Consider the following 18461-nt stretch of genomic DNA (forward strand, 5'->3'; position numbering starts at 1 on the left):
ATACATGACTGTCTCATACAAAAACTTGGGCTTCCCTGGTGGCTCAGATGGTAAAGAATCTCCCTGCAATGCAGGAGATGTAGGTTCAATTTCTAGGTCAGGAAGATCCCCTGGAGAAGGAAATGGCAACCCACTCCAGTATCCTTGCCTGGGAAATCCCATGAACAGAGGAGCCTTGCGGGCTGTAGTCCATGGGGTCGAAAAGAGTTGGATGCAACTGAAGTGACTAACACAAAAAAACCTGTCATTAAGAGTAATAGTGAAAATAACAGAAAATATTTTGTATTCGTATTGTAATTATTTGGGTGTCATTCCTTACAGAATTCTGTAAGACTGATAACCTGCTGTCAGCTCTATTACTTATTCTATAACTTGCTGCTGCTGCTGCTAGTGTTGTATTATTAGGAATCTTATTGATTACTTCTTCCCTTAGGGCTATTAAGGGAATCCATCCATTACTTTGATGGATTGTCTTTGAATCAGTCAACTATAGTAAATTACAATCATAAAGATGGCCTTTCTTTGTTTTACAGAACTTTGCAGAGAGCCATTTCTTACACTCAAGTGATTATTGAACAGTGCTTGGGAAGTTGGTGCTAGTTACTGACAAGAATCTGTCCACATGGGCTGCTCTGTAAGATTGCTTCAGTGTTCTCATGTTATAATGGCTAGGTCCCCTCAGAATGAATGATTTAAGAGACTATGTGGAAGTGACAGTCTTTTATGACCTAGCCTTAGATGTCACATGCTTGTCCTTCCACAGCATTCTGCTAGTCTTATAGGCAAGTCCTGATGCAAAGAAGGTAACTCCAAAAAAGTGAGCACCAGGATACAAGGAGCATCAGAGCTGTCTCAGAGGCTGGCCACCACAGATGGATTTATCTGAGTTTTAAGAAAGTGAAAAGACATAATTAGGTGATAAATTTAGCAAATCATACTTTAGAAGAATGATTAGCTTTTGTGTTCTAATAAGCCATAATTGGTAAATTTAGTAAATCATACGTTCGTAGAAGGAGAAGGCAATGGTAACCCACTCCAGTACTCTTGACTGGAAAATCCCATGGACGGAGGAGCCTGGTAGGTTACAGTCCATGGGGTCGCAAAGAGTCAGACACGACTGAGAGACTTCAGTTTCACACATTGGAGAAGGAAATGGCAACCTACTCTAGTGTTCTTGCCTGGAGAATCCCAGGGATCGGGGAGCCTGGTAGGCTGCCATCTATGGGGTCACACTGAGTCAGACATGACTGAAGTGACTTAGCAGCAGCAGCAGCACTTTAGGAGAATGATTAGCTTTTATGTTCTAATAAGCCATGACCTATAGGTATTTTTAAAGAAACCAATTTTATCCTAGTTTTTTATGTTCTAAGTAATGATTACATATGCAAAATTTTTTGCAGGTTATTTAAAATATCTGATAATATACATGAAGATGGTTATTCCAATGACAGTGCAAACTTGGACTCTAATACTGGCTCAGTGAAAATTGTCCAAACAGAAGTGAACAAAGGGAAATCATGGAAAGATAGCAATAGTAAGCAGAAACCTCAATATTCAGACTGTAACATTTTGACAGCCACTGATACACTTTTTGCTTCTGAAATCAGAGAAGGCATAATCAAAGCACCACTTTTTCCAGTTGCATCCCAGCCTCATACAGTTCAAGGTAATTTCTTGCTTTTTTTTACTTTATTTTATGAGTAGTCTAGTTTGTATTTCTTAGTATAGGTAAGAATACAAAAATAAATTTGAGTAGGTTGTTATTCTATGTGCAATTTATTATATTGCATTTTTTTAACCTGTGATATAATATTGTTTTATCTATTCTTTTAGTAAAAAGTTTATACAAATTCTATTGAAGTAGCTTTTATGGAAAAGTTTAAAAATATCCGTAAGAATGTAGGATTTTTTTTTTCCCTAGGGGTAACAGAAAAAAGTTTAGATTCCTTGAAGGCTGTCACAGAAATTCGTATCCTTTAAAGTTTTTTACTACATTAGCATTATATTTGATGTCATAATTTTAAAGCATTTTATTTTCATTGCATTTCTGTTTGTTTTGGCTGACAGAGCAAAAGAGGGAAATGTGGATCTTTTGGGTCATGTAGGAGTCCCAATATGTGTGATAGTGCTACTGAAAGTGTCATCTGCAGACTGGTGCCAGTTGTGAACTGTTGGTTACCAGTCAGTGGCAAGTACAGATATGAGATTTATATTATGGAATGAACTTTTAGCATATTTACTTACAGATTGATACAGATAATTTCTTATTTTTTAGGTATTGGTATAAACGTGGGTAGGGGAAATGACTGAGAATGGGATATTCTATAGATTGGGGACATTTTTACAAACTGAGTAATTTTTGAAAGAACCTAGTTTGTAGTTTATACTATTTTATATTTCTGGGCATTTCCAATGTAAATATTTTGAGTACGTATGTTTTGAGTACGTATCTGAAGGTAACATTTTTTCTTTGATAGTTTGTGTATGTCTGTCACACTATATTTATTCTATTTTATAATTCATCAGCTGTTTCTGTGACTATTTCCCTTTGACCTATGGACTCCTTGAAGGCAAGGACCAAACCTTGTGTATCTTCTTATGTTTAAATACATTGAAAGCCATATAAAGTAGGGAAGTTGTTCTGGCAAAAAAGTAGCCCTGAGGAAGGGGGAGGATAAGAAAGTATGGAATATGTTTGAAAAGAACAAGAATTCCAGCTTGGGTGAAAAAAGTTATGATTAAAGGGTAATATTCATGTTGATGTATGGCAAAACCAATATAATATTGTAAAGTAATTAGCCTCCAATTAAAATAAATATATTTTAAAAAAGGGTAGTATTAATAGAAAATAATGATGGTTAGGTATATTAGGATTAGATCATTTAATGCCATGAATACCAAGTCAGAAGTTTTTGCTTTTACTTTTTATATATTTATTAAGCCATGAAGAGAAACCATGAAGTATTTTTGAGCAAGTCAAGTTACATTACCAAAACCATGCTTTAGGATTATGGAATTAGTGACTCAAAGCTGGAGAATGTTCTAGAATCCACAAAAATAATGATCTAGTTGGCAAAACAGAAACTGAATTTCAGATATTAGGTAGTTGAGCTGGAGAAATCTAGGGATGAGTGATTCTTATCCTGGGTATCCTGAGGACTGAGATAATTCTGAAGTATAGTTAGAAAACGTTTGCTTGGCCACTTGTGAAAAGTTGCCTTCAATGCAGATAAATGAGTGGGTGGAATGGGAGGAGCAGATTATAGAAGGGTTATAATTGATTATATAATAATGTCACACATGGCTAGCCGTTAGTGCTCCTATTTACCATGGCATCTCAATCTCACTGCATTTCCTTCTGTCTGGTGACCTAAATAAATTCTGGTGTGGGAATGTAGGAAACACGTTAGCAGTAAACAGTTAGTTTCATTATCTGTATGATGGGAAATTCTTATCCCATACCTGAACTGGCCATATTATGACACTTATTTTTGAAGCGTTTTAAAGATTTTCTTGCTATCTTAGCACAGCTGAAGTGGTTCTACTACTTAGGTCTCTTTGTTAGTTAAGACTGCTGCCTACTCTTGTGTCCCTTGTATCATTTTCTGTCAAACTCACTGAACTTACTATACTTTATTGTTTCCAAGTGTGTATTTAAAGTGGAAGACTGTATCCTACTCATGATAATGTGAGACTTTGGGGACTTCTTGGACTTATTTTCTGATTATTTTACAGAATTTTGCTATATTTGAATCCTGAGGACTATAGAAGTTTGATCACATTGATCCTGCCACAGTACTTTGTCATTTTCAGGTCTGCAGACATCCCCTCCCCCCCATACACTATTATAACATATAATTACTGGGAGACTGCTGAGAATTTGTTGGACAAAAGGAAAAATTCGATATCAAATGTTGATAGAGATAGTAAATGATGTACTTAGTAGTTGAGTTTTCTCATAAGCTAGAAAACTGATTTTACATCTACTCTGAATCATAGATTCATTTTTGCAAGTGTAAATTGACGTGGAACTACCTATTGAGAGAAAAACCAGCATGATGACCAACTTGTGGGCTTGTTAAAAATAAATATTTTAAAGGAAGAGATATATTTTGAAGGAAAAAATGAGATTCATTCAAAAGCTGATGGATTGACAAACTTAGTATTACGTTTTTGTTTTGGAATGAGTATTCTGACATAGTATACAACTGAAAGTAAACTAAAGATTTGTGAGTTATCTGCTTGATTTAATATATACAAACCTGCATAAATTGAGTTCTTACTATGTGCCAGGTTTGTGATATGCCAGTTAAGAAAACAGACAGTGAATTCTTACCCTTGAGAAGTTAACATTTTTGAGATGGAGGTGGGGAACAATTGTAACAGTATATAAATAAGTCCTATGGTATTTTAGGAGGTTATAAATAATATGAGAAAAGAAAAATATGGGGCAGAGTAAAGGAGATTAAATTGGGAATGCTGGAATAGACGTTTAGGATTAGAATTAAATAGAAGAATTAGGATAAAGAAAGAAAAGTGAAAGTGAAGTTGTGTCCGACTCTTTGTGACCCAATGGACTATACAGTCCATGGAATTCTCTAGGCCAGAATACTGGAGTGGGTAGACTTTTCCTTCTCCAGGGGATCTTCCCAACCCAGGTCTCCCGCATTGCAGGCGGATTCCTTACCAGCTGAGCCACAAGGGAAGCCCAATAATACTAGAGTGGGTAGTCTATCCCTTCTCCAGTGGATCTTCCCGACCTAGGGATTGAACCAGGGTCTCCTGCATTGCAGGCAGATTCTTTACCAACTGAGCTATCAAGGAAGCCCAGGAATCAGGGTGGGTCTTTAGAAAAAGAAGCTGGAGGAAATGAATCAGAAGCAAGAGTAGTAGACACATGAGGTCAGAAACACAAAGGTGAAGTGGGGAGGCAAGATTATGTAGGGCCTTGTGGCCAATACTTTGAGAGAAATGGGGGAATTTGAGCAGAGCTGTAATGTGCTTTGGTATAACTTTTAACAGGATCACTTACCACAATCTGTCAAATTTTTTATATCTTTATAAAAATGTAATTGCTTAAATAGCTACATACTTGTATTCTGAAATGTATTATCTGTTTTATATCTCCTAATAGATTGTAACAGCCTCAGTTTCTGGAACTCACCTTCTTCTTTATTTACAACTTCCTCAGCTTTCTAAATCTAGTAATGTATTCTGCATAGTGTTTACTAAGTGTAGTTGACAAATGTGACTCAAAACTAATAAGAAAACCATGTAAGTATTAATATCTCCCCAACTGGCAATAGACTCTTAACTTGGAAAGGAGACAGTTTATTCTTTATATCTACTACTATTTTTGAGCGTTCTTAGAGGAAGGCTGATTTAAGTTCCTGTTGAGCCAATATGCTGATAATTGCAATTAAATCCACCACTTAGCACAACTAAATTACCAAAAACAAAGGAATTAAGGGATTAAGTGACCAGCAACAAAATATATCAGCTAATGAAACATAATCAACAGTTAAAAAAAATGAAATTTGGGATTTTAAAAAAGAGATAAAAATCAAGTGGCCTAATCAAGATGAATAAGAAAAAAATATCACTCTGGAAAAGATAAACTTCATGCTTAGTTCTGATATATTTTCACATATATGTTTGCATGTCTTCTGTCAGATCTTATTGTCAAAGTATAAAGGCAATGCCAAAGAATGCTCAAACTACCACACAACTGCACTCATCTCACACGCTAGTAAAGTATGCTCAAAATTCTCCAAGCCAGGCTTTAGCAATATGTGAACTGTGAACTTCCAGACGTTCAAGCTGGTTTTAGAAAAGGCAGAGGAACCAGAGATCAAATTGCCAACATCCACTGTATCATGGAAAAAGCAAGAGAGTTCCAGAAAAACATCTATTTGTGCTTTATTGATGATGCCAAAGCCTTTGACTGTGTGTATCACAATAGACTGTGGAAAATTCTGAAAGAGATGGGAATACCAGACCACCTGAACTGCCTCTTGAGAAACCTATATGCAGGTCAGGAGGCAACAGTTAGAACTGGACATGGAACAACAGACTGGTTCCAAATAGGAAAAGGAGTACGTCAAGGCTGTATATTGTCACCCTGCTTATTATACGCAGAGTACATCATGAGAAATCCTGGGCTGGAGGAAGCACAGGCTGGGATCAAGATTGCCTGGAGAAATATCAATAACCTCAGATATGCAGATGATACCACCCTTATGGCAGAAAGTGAAGAGGAACTAAAAAGCCTCTTGATGAAAGTGAAAGAGGAGAGTGAAAAAGCTGGCTTAAAGCTCAACATTCATAAAACAAAGGTCATGGCATCTGGTCCCATTACTTCATGGGAAATAGATGGGGAAACAGTGGAAACAGTATCAGACTTTATTTTTTTGGGCTCCAGAATCACTGCAGATGGTGACTGCAGCCATGGAATTAAAAGACGCTTACTCCTTGGAAGGAAAGTTATGACCAACCTAGATAACGTATTGAAAAGCAGAGACATTACTTTGCCAACAAAGGTCCATCTAGTCAAGGCTATGGTTTTTCCAGTGGTCATGTATGGATGTGAGAGTTGGACTGTGAAGAAAGCTGAGTGCCAAAGAATTGATGCTTTTGAACTGTGGTGTTGGAGAAGACTCTTGAGAGTTCCTTGGACTGCAAGGAGATCCAACCAGTCCGTTCTAAAGGAGATCAGCCTTGGGTGTTCTTTGGAAGGAAGGATGCGAAAGCTGAAACTCCAGTACTTTGGCCACCTCATGCGAAGAGTTGACTCATTGGAAAAGACTCTGATGTTGGGAGGGATTGGGGGCAGGATGAGAAGGGGACGATAGAGGATGAGATGGCTGGATGGCATCACCGACTCGATGGATGTGAGTCTGAGTGAACTCTGGGAGTTGGTGATGGACAGGGAGACCTGGTGTGCTGTGGTTCATGGGGTCGCAAAGAGTCGGACACAACTGAGCGACTGAACTGAACTGAACTGAACCCTTGGATAGTCTTGTTTCTCTACAAGGACCTTATAAGTTCTTTTCAGAATATGGAATGTGCCTGGGGACTGGAATAATTTAATTCCTCCTCCACCCCAGCTTTATTAAGGTATAATTGACAAATAAAATTATATTTAAAGTGTTCAATATGGTAGTTTGAAAAACATATACATTACAAAAGTTTCCCACCATCAAGTTAGTTAACACATCTGTCACTTCACATATTTACCTTTAAAAAATTTTTTTGGGTGAGAACACAAGTTCAACTCTCTCAGCAAATAATACAGTTATTTTCAACTCTACTCACCGTTTTATACATTAGGTCCTCATATGTTAATCTTCTTATAGCTAAAAATTTGTATTCTTTTACCAGCCTCTGTTTCTCCTGTATCCCCAGCCCCTGGCAACTCATTTTTATGAGTTTGACCTTTTTTTTTTTTAGGATTCCACTTGTAAGTGATACCATGCAGGATTTGTCTTTCTCTGTCTGACTTAGTTCACTTTGTATGATGTTTCATCCATGTTGTCACAAAAGGCAGAATTTCCTTCTTTTTAAAAGCTGAATAATAGTCTGTTGTATATATTTTTTCTTTATCCATTTATTTCTTAATGGTTAGGTTGTTTCCATGGTTTAGCTACCGTAAATAATAACTGCAGTGAAATCAGGTGTACAGACATTTCTTTTTTTTTTTTTTAATTTTATTTTATTTTTAAACTTTACATAATTGTATTAGTTTTGCCAATTATCAAAATGAATCCATCACAGGTATACATGTGCTCCCCATCCTGAACCCTTTGAGATACTGATTTTGTTTCCTTTGGATATAACCCAGGGATTGCTGGATGATATGGTACTTCTGTTTTGAATTTTTTGAGGAAACTCCATACTCTTTTCCATAATGACTGTTTTGATTTATATCCCTACCAGTAGTATGCAAGGATTCCCTTTCATCCATGTCCTTGCCAGTATTTATCTCTTATCTTTTTGATTTGTAAGTGTTAGGTGCTATCTCATGATTTTGACTGGCATTTCCCTAGTGAACAGGGATGATGTGGTGACTTTTTCATGGGATGATAACCTTTTCATGTGCTGTTAGCCATTTGTATGCCTTCTTCGGGAAAATGTCTGTTCAGATCCTTTGCCTATTTTTAAACTGGATTATTTGTTTTTTGAGTTTTGTAAGTTCCTTGTATATTTTGGATATTAACCCTTGGTGGATGTGTGGTGTGCAAATATTTTCTCCCATTCCATTGGTTTCCTTTTCATTTTGTTGATGGTTTCTTCTTTCTACAGTGCAAAAGCTTTTTAGTTTGATATATATTTAAACTCGTTTATTTTTGCATCTGTTGCTTTCACTTTTGGCATCAAATCCAAAAAATCATTGCCAAAACCAGTGTTAAGAAGCATTTCCCCTTTGTTTTTGTTTAGGAGTTTTATGATTTCAAGTCTTCTTTTAAAGTCTTTAATCCATTTTGAGCTTATATTTGCATATGATGTAAGATAGGGGTCCAGTTTCATTCTTTTGCATGTGGATATCCAATTTTCCCATCACCATTTATTGAAGAGATTATCCGTTCCTAGTTCATGGCTCCTTTGATGAAAGTTAATTGACCATATTGGCGTAGGTTTATTTCTGGGCTGGATATTTTGTTCCATTGATCTATATGTCTGTTTTTAATGTCAATATCATACTGTTTTGATTACCATAGCTTTGTAATATAGTTTGAAATCAGGGCATATTATGGAAACAAGGCTGGAGAGCTTTGTTCTTTTTTAGTATTTATTGCTTTGGATGTTTTTTTTTTTTTTTCTTTAGTGGTTTTCTATGAGTTTTTATTTGTTTTTCTATTTCTGTGAAGAATGCAGTTGGAATTTGGATAGAGATTGCATTGAATCTGTAGATCACTTAGAGTAGTGTGGACTTTCAGCAATATTAACTCTTTGAATCCGTGAACATGAAATATCTTTCCATTTATTTTTATCTTCAATTTCTTTCATCAATGTCTTATAATTTTCAACATACAGATCTTTTTACTTAAGTTTATTCTTCAGAATAAATGTATTCTTTATTGACCTTTTCTGTTGTTTTTCTGGTGTTTCTTTTTATTTATTTCTCCTCTAATCTTTGATATTTCCTTTTTCTGCTAACTGTGGACTTATTTCGTTCCTCATTTTTTAGTTTCTTGAGGTGTGAAGTTAGATTGTTTATTTGTGATTTTTTTTTTAATTTTGGTATTTATCACTATAAACTTCCCTCTTAGAACAGCTTTTATTGGATCCTATAAATTTTGGTATGTTATGTTTTCATTTCATTTGTCTCAAGGTATGTTCCCTATTGATTTCTTCTTTAACCCTAATGGTTGTTCAGGAGCTTGTGGTTTAATCTCCATATATTTGTGAATTTTCCAATTTTCTTCTTTTAGTTGGTTTTTAGTTTTGTGTTATTGTGATTGGACAAGGGGCATGATATGATTTCAGTCTTCTTTTAAAACGTTATTAAAACTTGTTTTGTGCCCTAACTTATGATCTATCTTGGAGAATGTTCTATGGGCACATGAGAAGAATGTATATTCTGTTTCTGCTAGAAGGAATGCTCTGTGTATAGTTGTTTGATCCATCTGGTGTAAGGCATAGTTTAAGTCTAGTGTTTCCTTGCTGATTTTCTTTTTGGATGATCTATCCATTGTTGAAAGTGGCATCTTGAAGGTCCCTACTATTATTGTATTGCTGTCTATTTCTCTCTTCAAATCTGTTAATATTTGTTTTATATATTTAGGTGTTCCAATGTTTGGTTTGCATAAGTATTTACAATTGCTCTATCTTCCTTTTGAATTAACTGCTTTATCATTGTATAATGACCTCTTTGTCTCTTATGACAGTTTTTGTCTTTAAGTTTATTTTGCTGATATAAGTAGAGCTACTTTACTATGTGCTGATTTCCATTTGTATAGAATATCTTTTTCCATCCCTTTGCTTTCAAACTATGTGTATCCTTAAAGCTGAAATGAATCTCTTGTAGGTAGCAAATAAGTTAGTCCTGTTTGTTTTTTAAGTCCATTCAGCCACTTTTATGTCTTTTAATTAGAAAATTTATTCCATTTACCTTTAAAGTATTTATTGATAGAGATGGACTTACTATTGCCACTTTAATGTATTTTGACATTTTGTGTTCTGTTGCTTCTTTCTTCTCTTGTTCTTTTCCTTTGTGATTTGATGATTTTCTGTAATGGTGTGTTCTTGCTCTTTTCTATTTATCTTTTGTATCAACTGTAGAGTTTTGTTTTGTAGTTACCTTGAGACTTCCATTAAAAAGTCTTACAGTTTTAACAGTCTCTTTTAAACTGATAAAAAATTTGAACACATACAAAAGCTCTACAATTTTATACTCCCTCACATTTTGTTTCTGATGCCACAATTTATATCTTTTAATATTGTGTATCCAATAATAAATTATTATAGATACAGTACTTTTATCTTCTAACCATTATACTGGAGTTGTAAGTGATTAACTACCTTTACTAATTAGCATCCTTTCATTTCAGCTTGAAGAATTTCCTTTAGCATTTCTTGTAAAACTGGTCTAGTGGTAACCAACACCTTCAGTTTTTTTTGTTTTTTGTTTTCTTTTAAGCTTTTATTATTTAAATACACCATACTAGAGCAAATGTCTCTGAAAATATCACAAATAAAAGATTTTTTTTTTTCATTTAGCAAATTAGAAGTGGGAAATTTCTACATAGTAGCTGCTATGAGCCTGATTTTTTTTCCCATTTTTTTTTTTTTTGTCTTTGCCATGGGAGTAGCAACATTAGGATAAAAACACTTAAATGTATACATACAATGTATTTTACAGAGATACAATAAAAGTGTTTGTGATAGAATATCACAAAAGCCACATCTCTTTCCTTTATCTCATGTTCAGTTTTGATTGAAACACATTTCCTTACAACACTTAAATATACAAAGAGCAAACAGAATGTTGTTAAGGTAAAACACAGGGTACAAACTCTGGCCAGTGCCCTGCTAATTGTTAATGAGGGTAGAAAGCAAATTTGAATGCTTCTTTTAATTAGCTTCATTAGTCATTTCCCTCTTCCCAAGCTCCCTCCCCTCCTCTCCCCCCACCAAAGATATCCTCCAGTGGATCTTTTTTCATTTTCTCTACAGTCTCCCATTAGCTCAAGTTCACAGAGTCCTTAATGTTCATATTCAGTCATTTTAATACACCCATAAATGCGGGAAGAGCAATCAAGACTAAAGAAGGTGCAATGGCATGGAGCTGGCACTGGTGCTAGCTACAAAGGTGACTTGTCTACTGAAGACACATGGGATCCACCTGTGATAAACAAGATCTAAGATGAAGGCACGCATTCTGCATTACTCTGACCTTTTAGCAGACCTTCTGGTCTGGCAGTAGTGGATTGCTCTGAAGTGAATTCAAATGGCCATTGATGAGAGCTGTAGGTCTATCATGTTCACAAAATAAACTGCCATTGATGTAGTGAAACTGATCTCCCGGGACCAGGCGATTCCGGCAGGTAGAGCATGTAAAACACTTTAGATGATACACATTGCCTTGGGTCCTCATGACGAGTTTACTCGCAGGGAATTGACAGTCCACAAGCACTGCAAGTACTATTCCCAAATAACCTAATGTAGTCATTTCTGCAAAGGATCATGCTGCTCTTGGTGTAACAGGACGTGCCGATGTCGCCCAGCTGCGCCTGGCAGCAGGAGCACTTGAGGCACCGGCTATGCCAGTAGCTGTCCATGGCACAGAGCAGAAAGCGGTCTGCAATCTTGCCCCCGCAGCTTGCGCACAGCTTCCAGGAAAGGGAGCTGGCCGTCAGCAGGGGCGGCTGGGAGGTGCTGTCCGGATTCACCATGGTCTGCTTTCCCCCTATCTTGCAATATTGCAAAAGGGGACGGCGGCTGCTTTTTTTTTTTTTAACGCGCAGCTCTGAGGCTGAGTTGGGCAAGGGTCCCACGTAAGTGTCCGGCTGCGGGGAGCAGAAGTGTCAATCTGTTCTCGCCGTTCTTCTCTGGCTCCGCGCGAGCAGCTGCAGAAGCCCTCGGCACGTGCAGCACGGCGCAGCGGCAGCAAGTGCTGCCACACCTTCAGTTTTTTTTTCTAGCAAAACCTCTTCAGAATTGAAGAAAAACTTTGCTACGTAAAACATTATTGGTTGGCAGTTTTTTTCTTTCCACACCCAAAAATTATCATTCCACAATCTGCTCCACCAGGGTTTTGCTGAAATATTCACTCATAGTCTTATGGGAATTTCTTTGTAATGAGTTGCTTTTCCCTTGCTGCTTTTAAGGTTCTCTCTTTGTCTTTTGTTCAGCAAGTGAAAGTGAAAGTTGCTCAGTTGTGTTCAACTCTTTGTGACCCCATGGACTGAATAGTCCCTGGAATTCTCCAGGCCAGAATACTGGAGTGGGTAACGTTTCCTTTCTCCAGGGGATCTTAACCAACTCAGGGATCAAACCTAGGGCTCCTGCATTGCAGGTGGATTGTTTACAAGCTGAGCCACAAGGGAAGCCCAAGAGTACTGGAGCGGGTAGCCTATCCCTTCTCCAGTGGATTTTCCCAACCCAGGAATTGAACCAGAATCTCTTGCATTGTAGACGGATTCTTTACCAACTGAGCTATCAGGGAAGCCCTTTGTCTTTAACTTTTGGCAATTTAATTACTGTGTGTTTCAATATGGGTCTCTTGAGATTCACCTTCTCTGGTAATTTCCGGGATTTTTTTGAATCTGGATGTCTGTTTCCCCATGCTAGGATAGTTTTCATACATTATTTCTTTAAATAAGTTTTATGTCTTTTTCTTCTGGGACCCTTATAATGTGTATATTGGTCCACATGATGTTGTTCCATAAGTCCCTTAAGCTAATTTCACTCTTTGTCAATCTTTTTGGTTTTGCTCCCCTGATTGCATTAACCCCAATGTCCTGTCTTTTAAGTTCACTGATCCTTTCTTTAAGTTGAGCCTCTTGGGGTGCCATCTCCATCCTTCCCTCTGTAGCTGTCTGTTCCTTTCTTATGATGCCAAAATACAAGTATTAAAGCCTCGAAATTAAATATTGTCAGTCAATATTGATTTAATTTTTCAGTTGAGTAACCCGTTTTTAAAATTTTGAAATATTTGACTCCTTAATGTCATTCTCAGCTGCTAAATTTAGAAGTATTTTCAAAGAATTCCCATATTTCAATTATATACAGTCCAAAGCCTTTGATGATGTAAGTATTTTGTTTAATTATTTACCTGTCTACCTTTTCTTACTGGATTGTGTGCTCTCTAAGGACAAGGACCAGATCACATTCACTTTTATGTCCTTAGTGCTATCAGTGATTGGTACATTATAGGGGCTCAAAAAATGTTTGTTAAATGAACACATGCAATTTTCATAGGTGGGTTGTTTAGATTTATAAAAATGTCTCTGAATGCTAAATAAATTATTTACTTCTAGGTCTAGCATATTACTTTGACAAAACTTGATGATAAATTATTAATAGTATTAATTTTTGAGAGTGCAGATGTAAAGCAAGCTTATTTTAGTAAGTTTAGAAGTTAAGATGTTTGAACTATTATTCCATAGACTCTTCCTAAGGCATATTTTCTAACAAACTGAGAATTCAAAAATTCTATCCTATGATTGATTAAATTTTATTTTTTTAGCTTCTTTATACAGATAGGAATTTTGTGATTTGTGCTCCAACTGGTTCTGGGAAAACTGTAGTGTTTGAACTAGCTATAACAAGACTGTTAATGGAAGTACCATTGCCATGGTCAAACATTAAAATTGTTTACAGTAAGTATCTGTATATTGAAAAAGTAATAATTAATCATAATAATGAAAACCCATTGAGGTAAAAGTAAGAAATAAGTTCAAATTCAAGACATAAGAATTATTATTTAGTTTCTCATACTTTTTAAATAAAGACATATCACATTTGGATCTTCCCAACCCAGGGATTGAACCCAGGTCTCCTGCATTGTAGACAGACACTTTACTGTCTGAGCCACCAGGGAAGTCCTATTATTTAGTTTCTCATACTTTTTAAATAAAGCCATATCACATTTGGTCCTGTTACCATTGAATTCAAAACACATTTTCCCAGATTTCAAAACATATTTTCCCAGACATATATATTAAAATTTTTTTCATCAAAAAATATATGTGCTTAGTCATTCTGTCATGTCATGACTCTTTGCAACCCTGTTGACTGTAGTCTGCCAGGCTCCTCTGTCCATGGGGATTCTTCAGGCAAGAAAACTGGAGTGGATTGCCATACCCTCCTCCAAGGGATCTTCCCAACCCAGGTCTCCCATATTGCAGGTGGATTCTTTACTATCTGAGCCATGAGGGAAGCCACCCCAAATTTATACACATGGTTAAAAAAAGACGATGATCATAAATGGTGATAATTTCCTGTCTTACCTTTCTTCACTATTAGTTACAATTTTCCCTTGTTAGTTCTGCTCAGTGATTAACTTTATATATCTGAATATGTTTATGTTATTAACTTTTAATGTATAAATATTAGGTGGCATCTAGATGTGTGCTAACTTTATTAACATTTGTGAAAATAATTTTTAAATTGCACTGACATTCAAAATGGATATCTTATATTGCAGTGGCACCAATAAAAGCCCTGTGTAGTCAGCGTTTTGATGATTGGAAAAAAAAATTTGGACCAATAGGATTAAATTGTAAAGAACTCACTGGAGATACAGTAATGGATGACCTATTTGAGATTCAGCATGCCCATATTATTATGACAACTCCAGTAGGTGTTATTTATATATATTTTTTTGTTTTTTAGAAAATATCTTTCTCTTTACCATGAATGAAAACTAAAAGAAAACACAAAGTAGAAGAATGTATTTGCAATGTGAAGCAAACAAACAAAAAGTACTACTGTTCAGGGTATATAAGGAACACTAACAAGTCAATTAAGTAAAAGATAAACAATTAAAGGGAGTAAATTGGCAAAAGATATGGATAGGCAGTTTGTTATTGTGGACAATTTATAATCATACTTGTTGCTATATTCTTTTATCCAAATGTTATGTATTATAGAGAGAGGACCTTGGCAGAGCTTAAAAAGGGTAATTAGACTATAACTTTGAGTAAAAGTTAAAAATAAATGGGGGTTCAGTTTTTTAAACACAGTATTATCAAAATTCCATAAGTCTCTTTGGATACTTTTAAGACATCAATATTAACTAAAATATTGCCCATCATCTGTAATATCTTAAAATTTTATCAATATCTTAATAATACTTATTACAATTCCTTATATATTAAACCACTTGCATTTTTTTCCTAGGAAAAATGGGATAGCATGACTAGAAAATGGAGAGACAACTCTTTGGTCCATCTGGTTCGATTGTTTCTCATTGATGAGGTAGTGAACACATTATTCACTTTCAGATATAAACATGAAGAGATGATTTGAATGGACAAACTCTATATGTGCTTTATCCCTTCAAGGGGAAAATGCTTATTTTCTTAGGGAAGTGTGTTTAATATTGTTTTACATTTTAGTTGACTAGATAGATTTTTGTTTTTAGCTAATGAGTCTTAATTTTTTTCTCAGGTACATGTTGTAAAAGATGAAAATCGTGGACCAACTCTTGAAGTTGTAGTCAGCAGAATGAAAACTGTGCAGATTTTATCTCCTGCTGTAGAAAATACCAACAGTATTATTCCAATGAGATTTGTGGCTGTATCTGCAACGATTCCAAATGCTGAGGACGTAAGCTAGAATTTTAATCTATCAGTTTTTCTTTTTATGGCTTAGTGAAATATTTGATCTTAGAGAAAAGTGAGGAGTTTTTTTCTGTAAATCACCTAACCAATTTAATTGGAAGGTATGTTGTGGAAGGTTATGGTTAGATCTCATAGCTATGACAGTATTAAGGCCGTGAAATTTGGTTGAGTGGATTTAATAAAGTATGTTTGGTGCAAGTCCATTGTTTATTAGTATCTAAAAGTCATAATTTCATGGATTTTAGACATTTCATAAAAAGCTGGCTAATATGATTGTTGTAACCAGCTGACTCTAGTTGTCTAGCAAATATGATACAGAATAAAAGTAATTAGTATTAGTTGAATGATTGCCACCCACCTCCCCCATTTCTATTTGCCTGGAATTGTCGTAGGCACTCTTAATAGATGCAAAAGTGAAAACATATAGACCCTGCTCTTCAGGAGGATCTCAAAGTTAATAGGGTACGCGAACAGGTAAAGAAATAATTGTGCAATATTATACTTTCTATGACAAATACATGTCCTACTTTTTTCTTCAGTTTTTTGGCAAGCTTGAAAAATAGGACAGTCTCCCTCTGCTTTCTCACTCCTATTTACTTAACAGCCTACTTGTAAGGTGACTTGTTCCCTCAGCTAATTCTTAGAAATTGTTTTCATAAAAGCTGCTATACAGTATTCTCTAATCCAGTGTAAAATTTTGCCTTTACTCTAACACAATTAATCATTTTTATTTTTAAAATGACAACTTCTTTTGCTTATATTCAAAACTAATAGAGAAAATTTTAAAGTATGTATAAACAACAAAAACCAGCATTTGTCCTTCTAGATGTATTGATGAATTCATAATATGCATACTCATTTATGACTTACATGCTACTTTTAAGTGTTTCCATGTCAATAAATGTTATATTCATTTATACTTCTACCATTAGCTATTTATCTGCAGTCTAACACTGGATAATATAATGAAATTATTGTTATTATTACTTATAAATAGTTCTCATTTGTTATTGAAAATGGTACCTTATTTTAAAATTTTGTACTGCTTTGATTACTACTGAAGTAAATATTTTTAATATTTTAGTCAATCACTTTAAGTTCTTTTTGTTTTGCAACTTGTCAGGTCATAGACTTTGTCCTTTTTCACATTGGGATACTAAACTTTTATATTGATTTGTAAGCAATTACTAAATATCAGTACTCTAATTCTTGAAACTGTCTTCCCCTTCGTGATAATCATTACTTCTGTGAACACCATCTGTCTCTTTCTATAAGTCCTGTTCCTCAGTTTTGCCTTTATCCTTGGCCTTCTCAAATTGTAAATTCTTGTTCTCATCCGTACCTATGAGAGCCTTGAAGATGTTTTAATAATTCCTTCCTATGCAGTTAGAAACTCATTAATCTTCCTGTCAAAGAAACTGTTTCAGAGCAGAACATGAAGCCTAACCAGTCTATGTGAAGTTAAGGATTGCTCTCCACAGTTCCAGAAATTAACTAAGGACTCTAGAATTGAGTCTGAAATATGCTTTTGGCATTTCCATCTCACAAGTGTTTATTTGTTCTGTGTTTAGAAAAGTTGTCAACCTTTGCCAGCCTTTGCCAATCATTACTTTGCTACTATTCAGCTAGTATTCAGTATAACACAAAAGAAGTGTCAGCTATATCTGAGCAATATCTGAAATATATATCTGAAATATATCTGAAAAATAGCAAAGAAGTTACAGTGCTACTGAGAAATTAAATTTCTTTGTTGAAATTAGTTTTAATTTAGACTCTATAGAAGGAAACTAAAACAAAATAATAATAATTGAAAGTTTATCATGTTAAAAAGTGGGTGTAATCTTGAAACACTGCTAATTGAAAATATTTACCAATATATCAATTGAATAGTATCTTTAAAATATGTAATGTTGAAAAAGACTACTTGACTAAATATTTTTATACCTTGACTTTAAGGTGATCTGTAATTGGGCATGTTAGCCATAAAACTTTACTAGAAAAAAATTCATTGTGTGTGTTTCTGTCATTTAAAGATTGCAGAATGGCTTTCAGATGGTGAAAGATCTGCTGTATGTCTGAAAATGGATGAGAGACATAGACCAGTGAAACTTCGGAAAGTGGTTCTTGGGTTTCCCAGCAGTGATAACCAAACTGAATTCAAGTTTGATTTAACCCTCAACTACAAAATTGCCAGTATTATACAAACGTACTCTGATCAGAAACCCACACTTGTGGTATGGATTGTTGGTTGATTATTTTTTAATGTAATGTTTAATTTTTAATATGATTAATATAAAAATTATTCATTCGTTTTTAGTTTTGTGCAACAAGGAAAGGTGTGCAACAGGCTGCTTCGGTTCTTGTGAAAGATGCAAAATTTATTATGACTGTGGAACAGAAACAGAGGTATATTTTAAAATATTTTCTTGTATGTAGAAAGACTTTCAGGGATAACGTAAATGAGATGAGAAAACTGGGTTGACCTTTTCAAGTTACTTGACTTTCCCAAGCTTGCTTCCTTATCTGTAAAATAAAGATAATAGTAATTTGGAGGATTAATAAGACAATGAATCTTAGTACAACTGTTGATCCTGTCTTCTTTATTTCATAGCCCTATTTGAAAGATTATTCGTATTTCTTCATTTTTTTACTCACTTCCAATCCATGTTGTAT

General features: G+C 35.1%; 1 protein-coding gene and 1 pseudogene across 1 annotated transcript in view; one reads left to right on the forward strand and one right to left on the reverse strand.

The window, feature by feature from the left end:
• The window catches only part of HFM1 (helicase for meiosis 1), a 109238-nt gene that overhangs the window by 14329 nt on the left and 76448 nt on the right, over nt 1–18461 (forward strand). Inside the window, exons 4-12 of the mRNA XM_070786132.1 lie at nt 1401–1666; nt 1922–1969; nt 13181–13251; nt 13691–13823; nt 14651–14802; nt 15346–15423; nt 15616–15774; nt 17822–18022; nt 18106–18194. Coding sequence (XP_070642233.1) covers nt 1401–1666; nt 1922–1969; nt 13181–13251; nt 13691–13823; nt 14651–14802; nt 15346–15423; nt 15616–15774; nt 17822–18022; nt 18106–18194 — 1197 coding nt within the window. The remainder of the gene's footprint in view (nt 1–1400; nt 1667–1921; nt 1970–13180; nt 13252–13690; nt 13824–14650; nt 14803–15345; nt 15424–15615; nt 15775–17821; nt 18023–18105; nt 18195–18461) is intronic.
• LOC109556068 (LIM domain transcription factor LMO4 pseudogene) lies at nt 11150–11894 on the reverse strand (annotated as a pseudogene).

Source organism: Bos indicus, chromosome 3, assembly GCF_029378745.1.
Source record: "Bos indicus isolate NIAB-ARS_2022 breed Sahiwal x Tharparkar chromosome 3, NIAB-ARS_B.indTharparkar_mat_pri_1.0, whole genome shotgun sequence".
In the NCBI taxonomy this organism is placed as follows: domain Eukaryota; kingdom Metazoa; phylum Chordata; class Mammalia; order Artiodactyla; family Bovidae; genus Bos; species Bos indicus.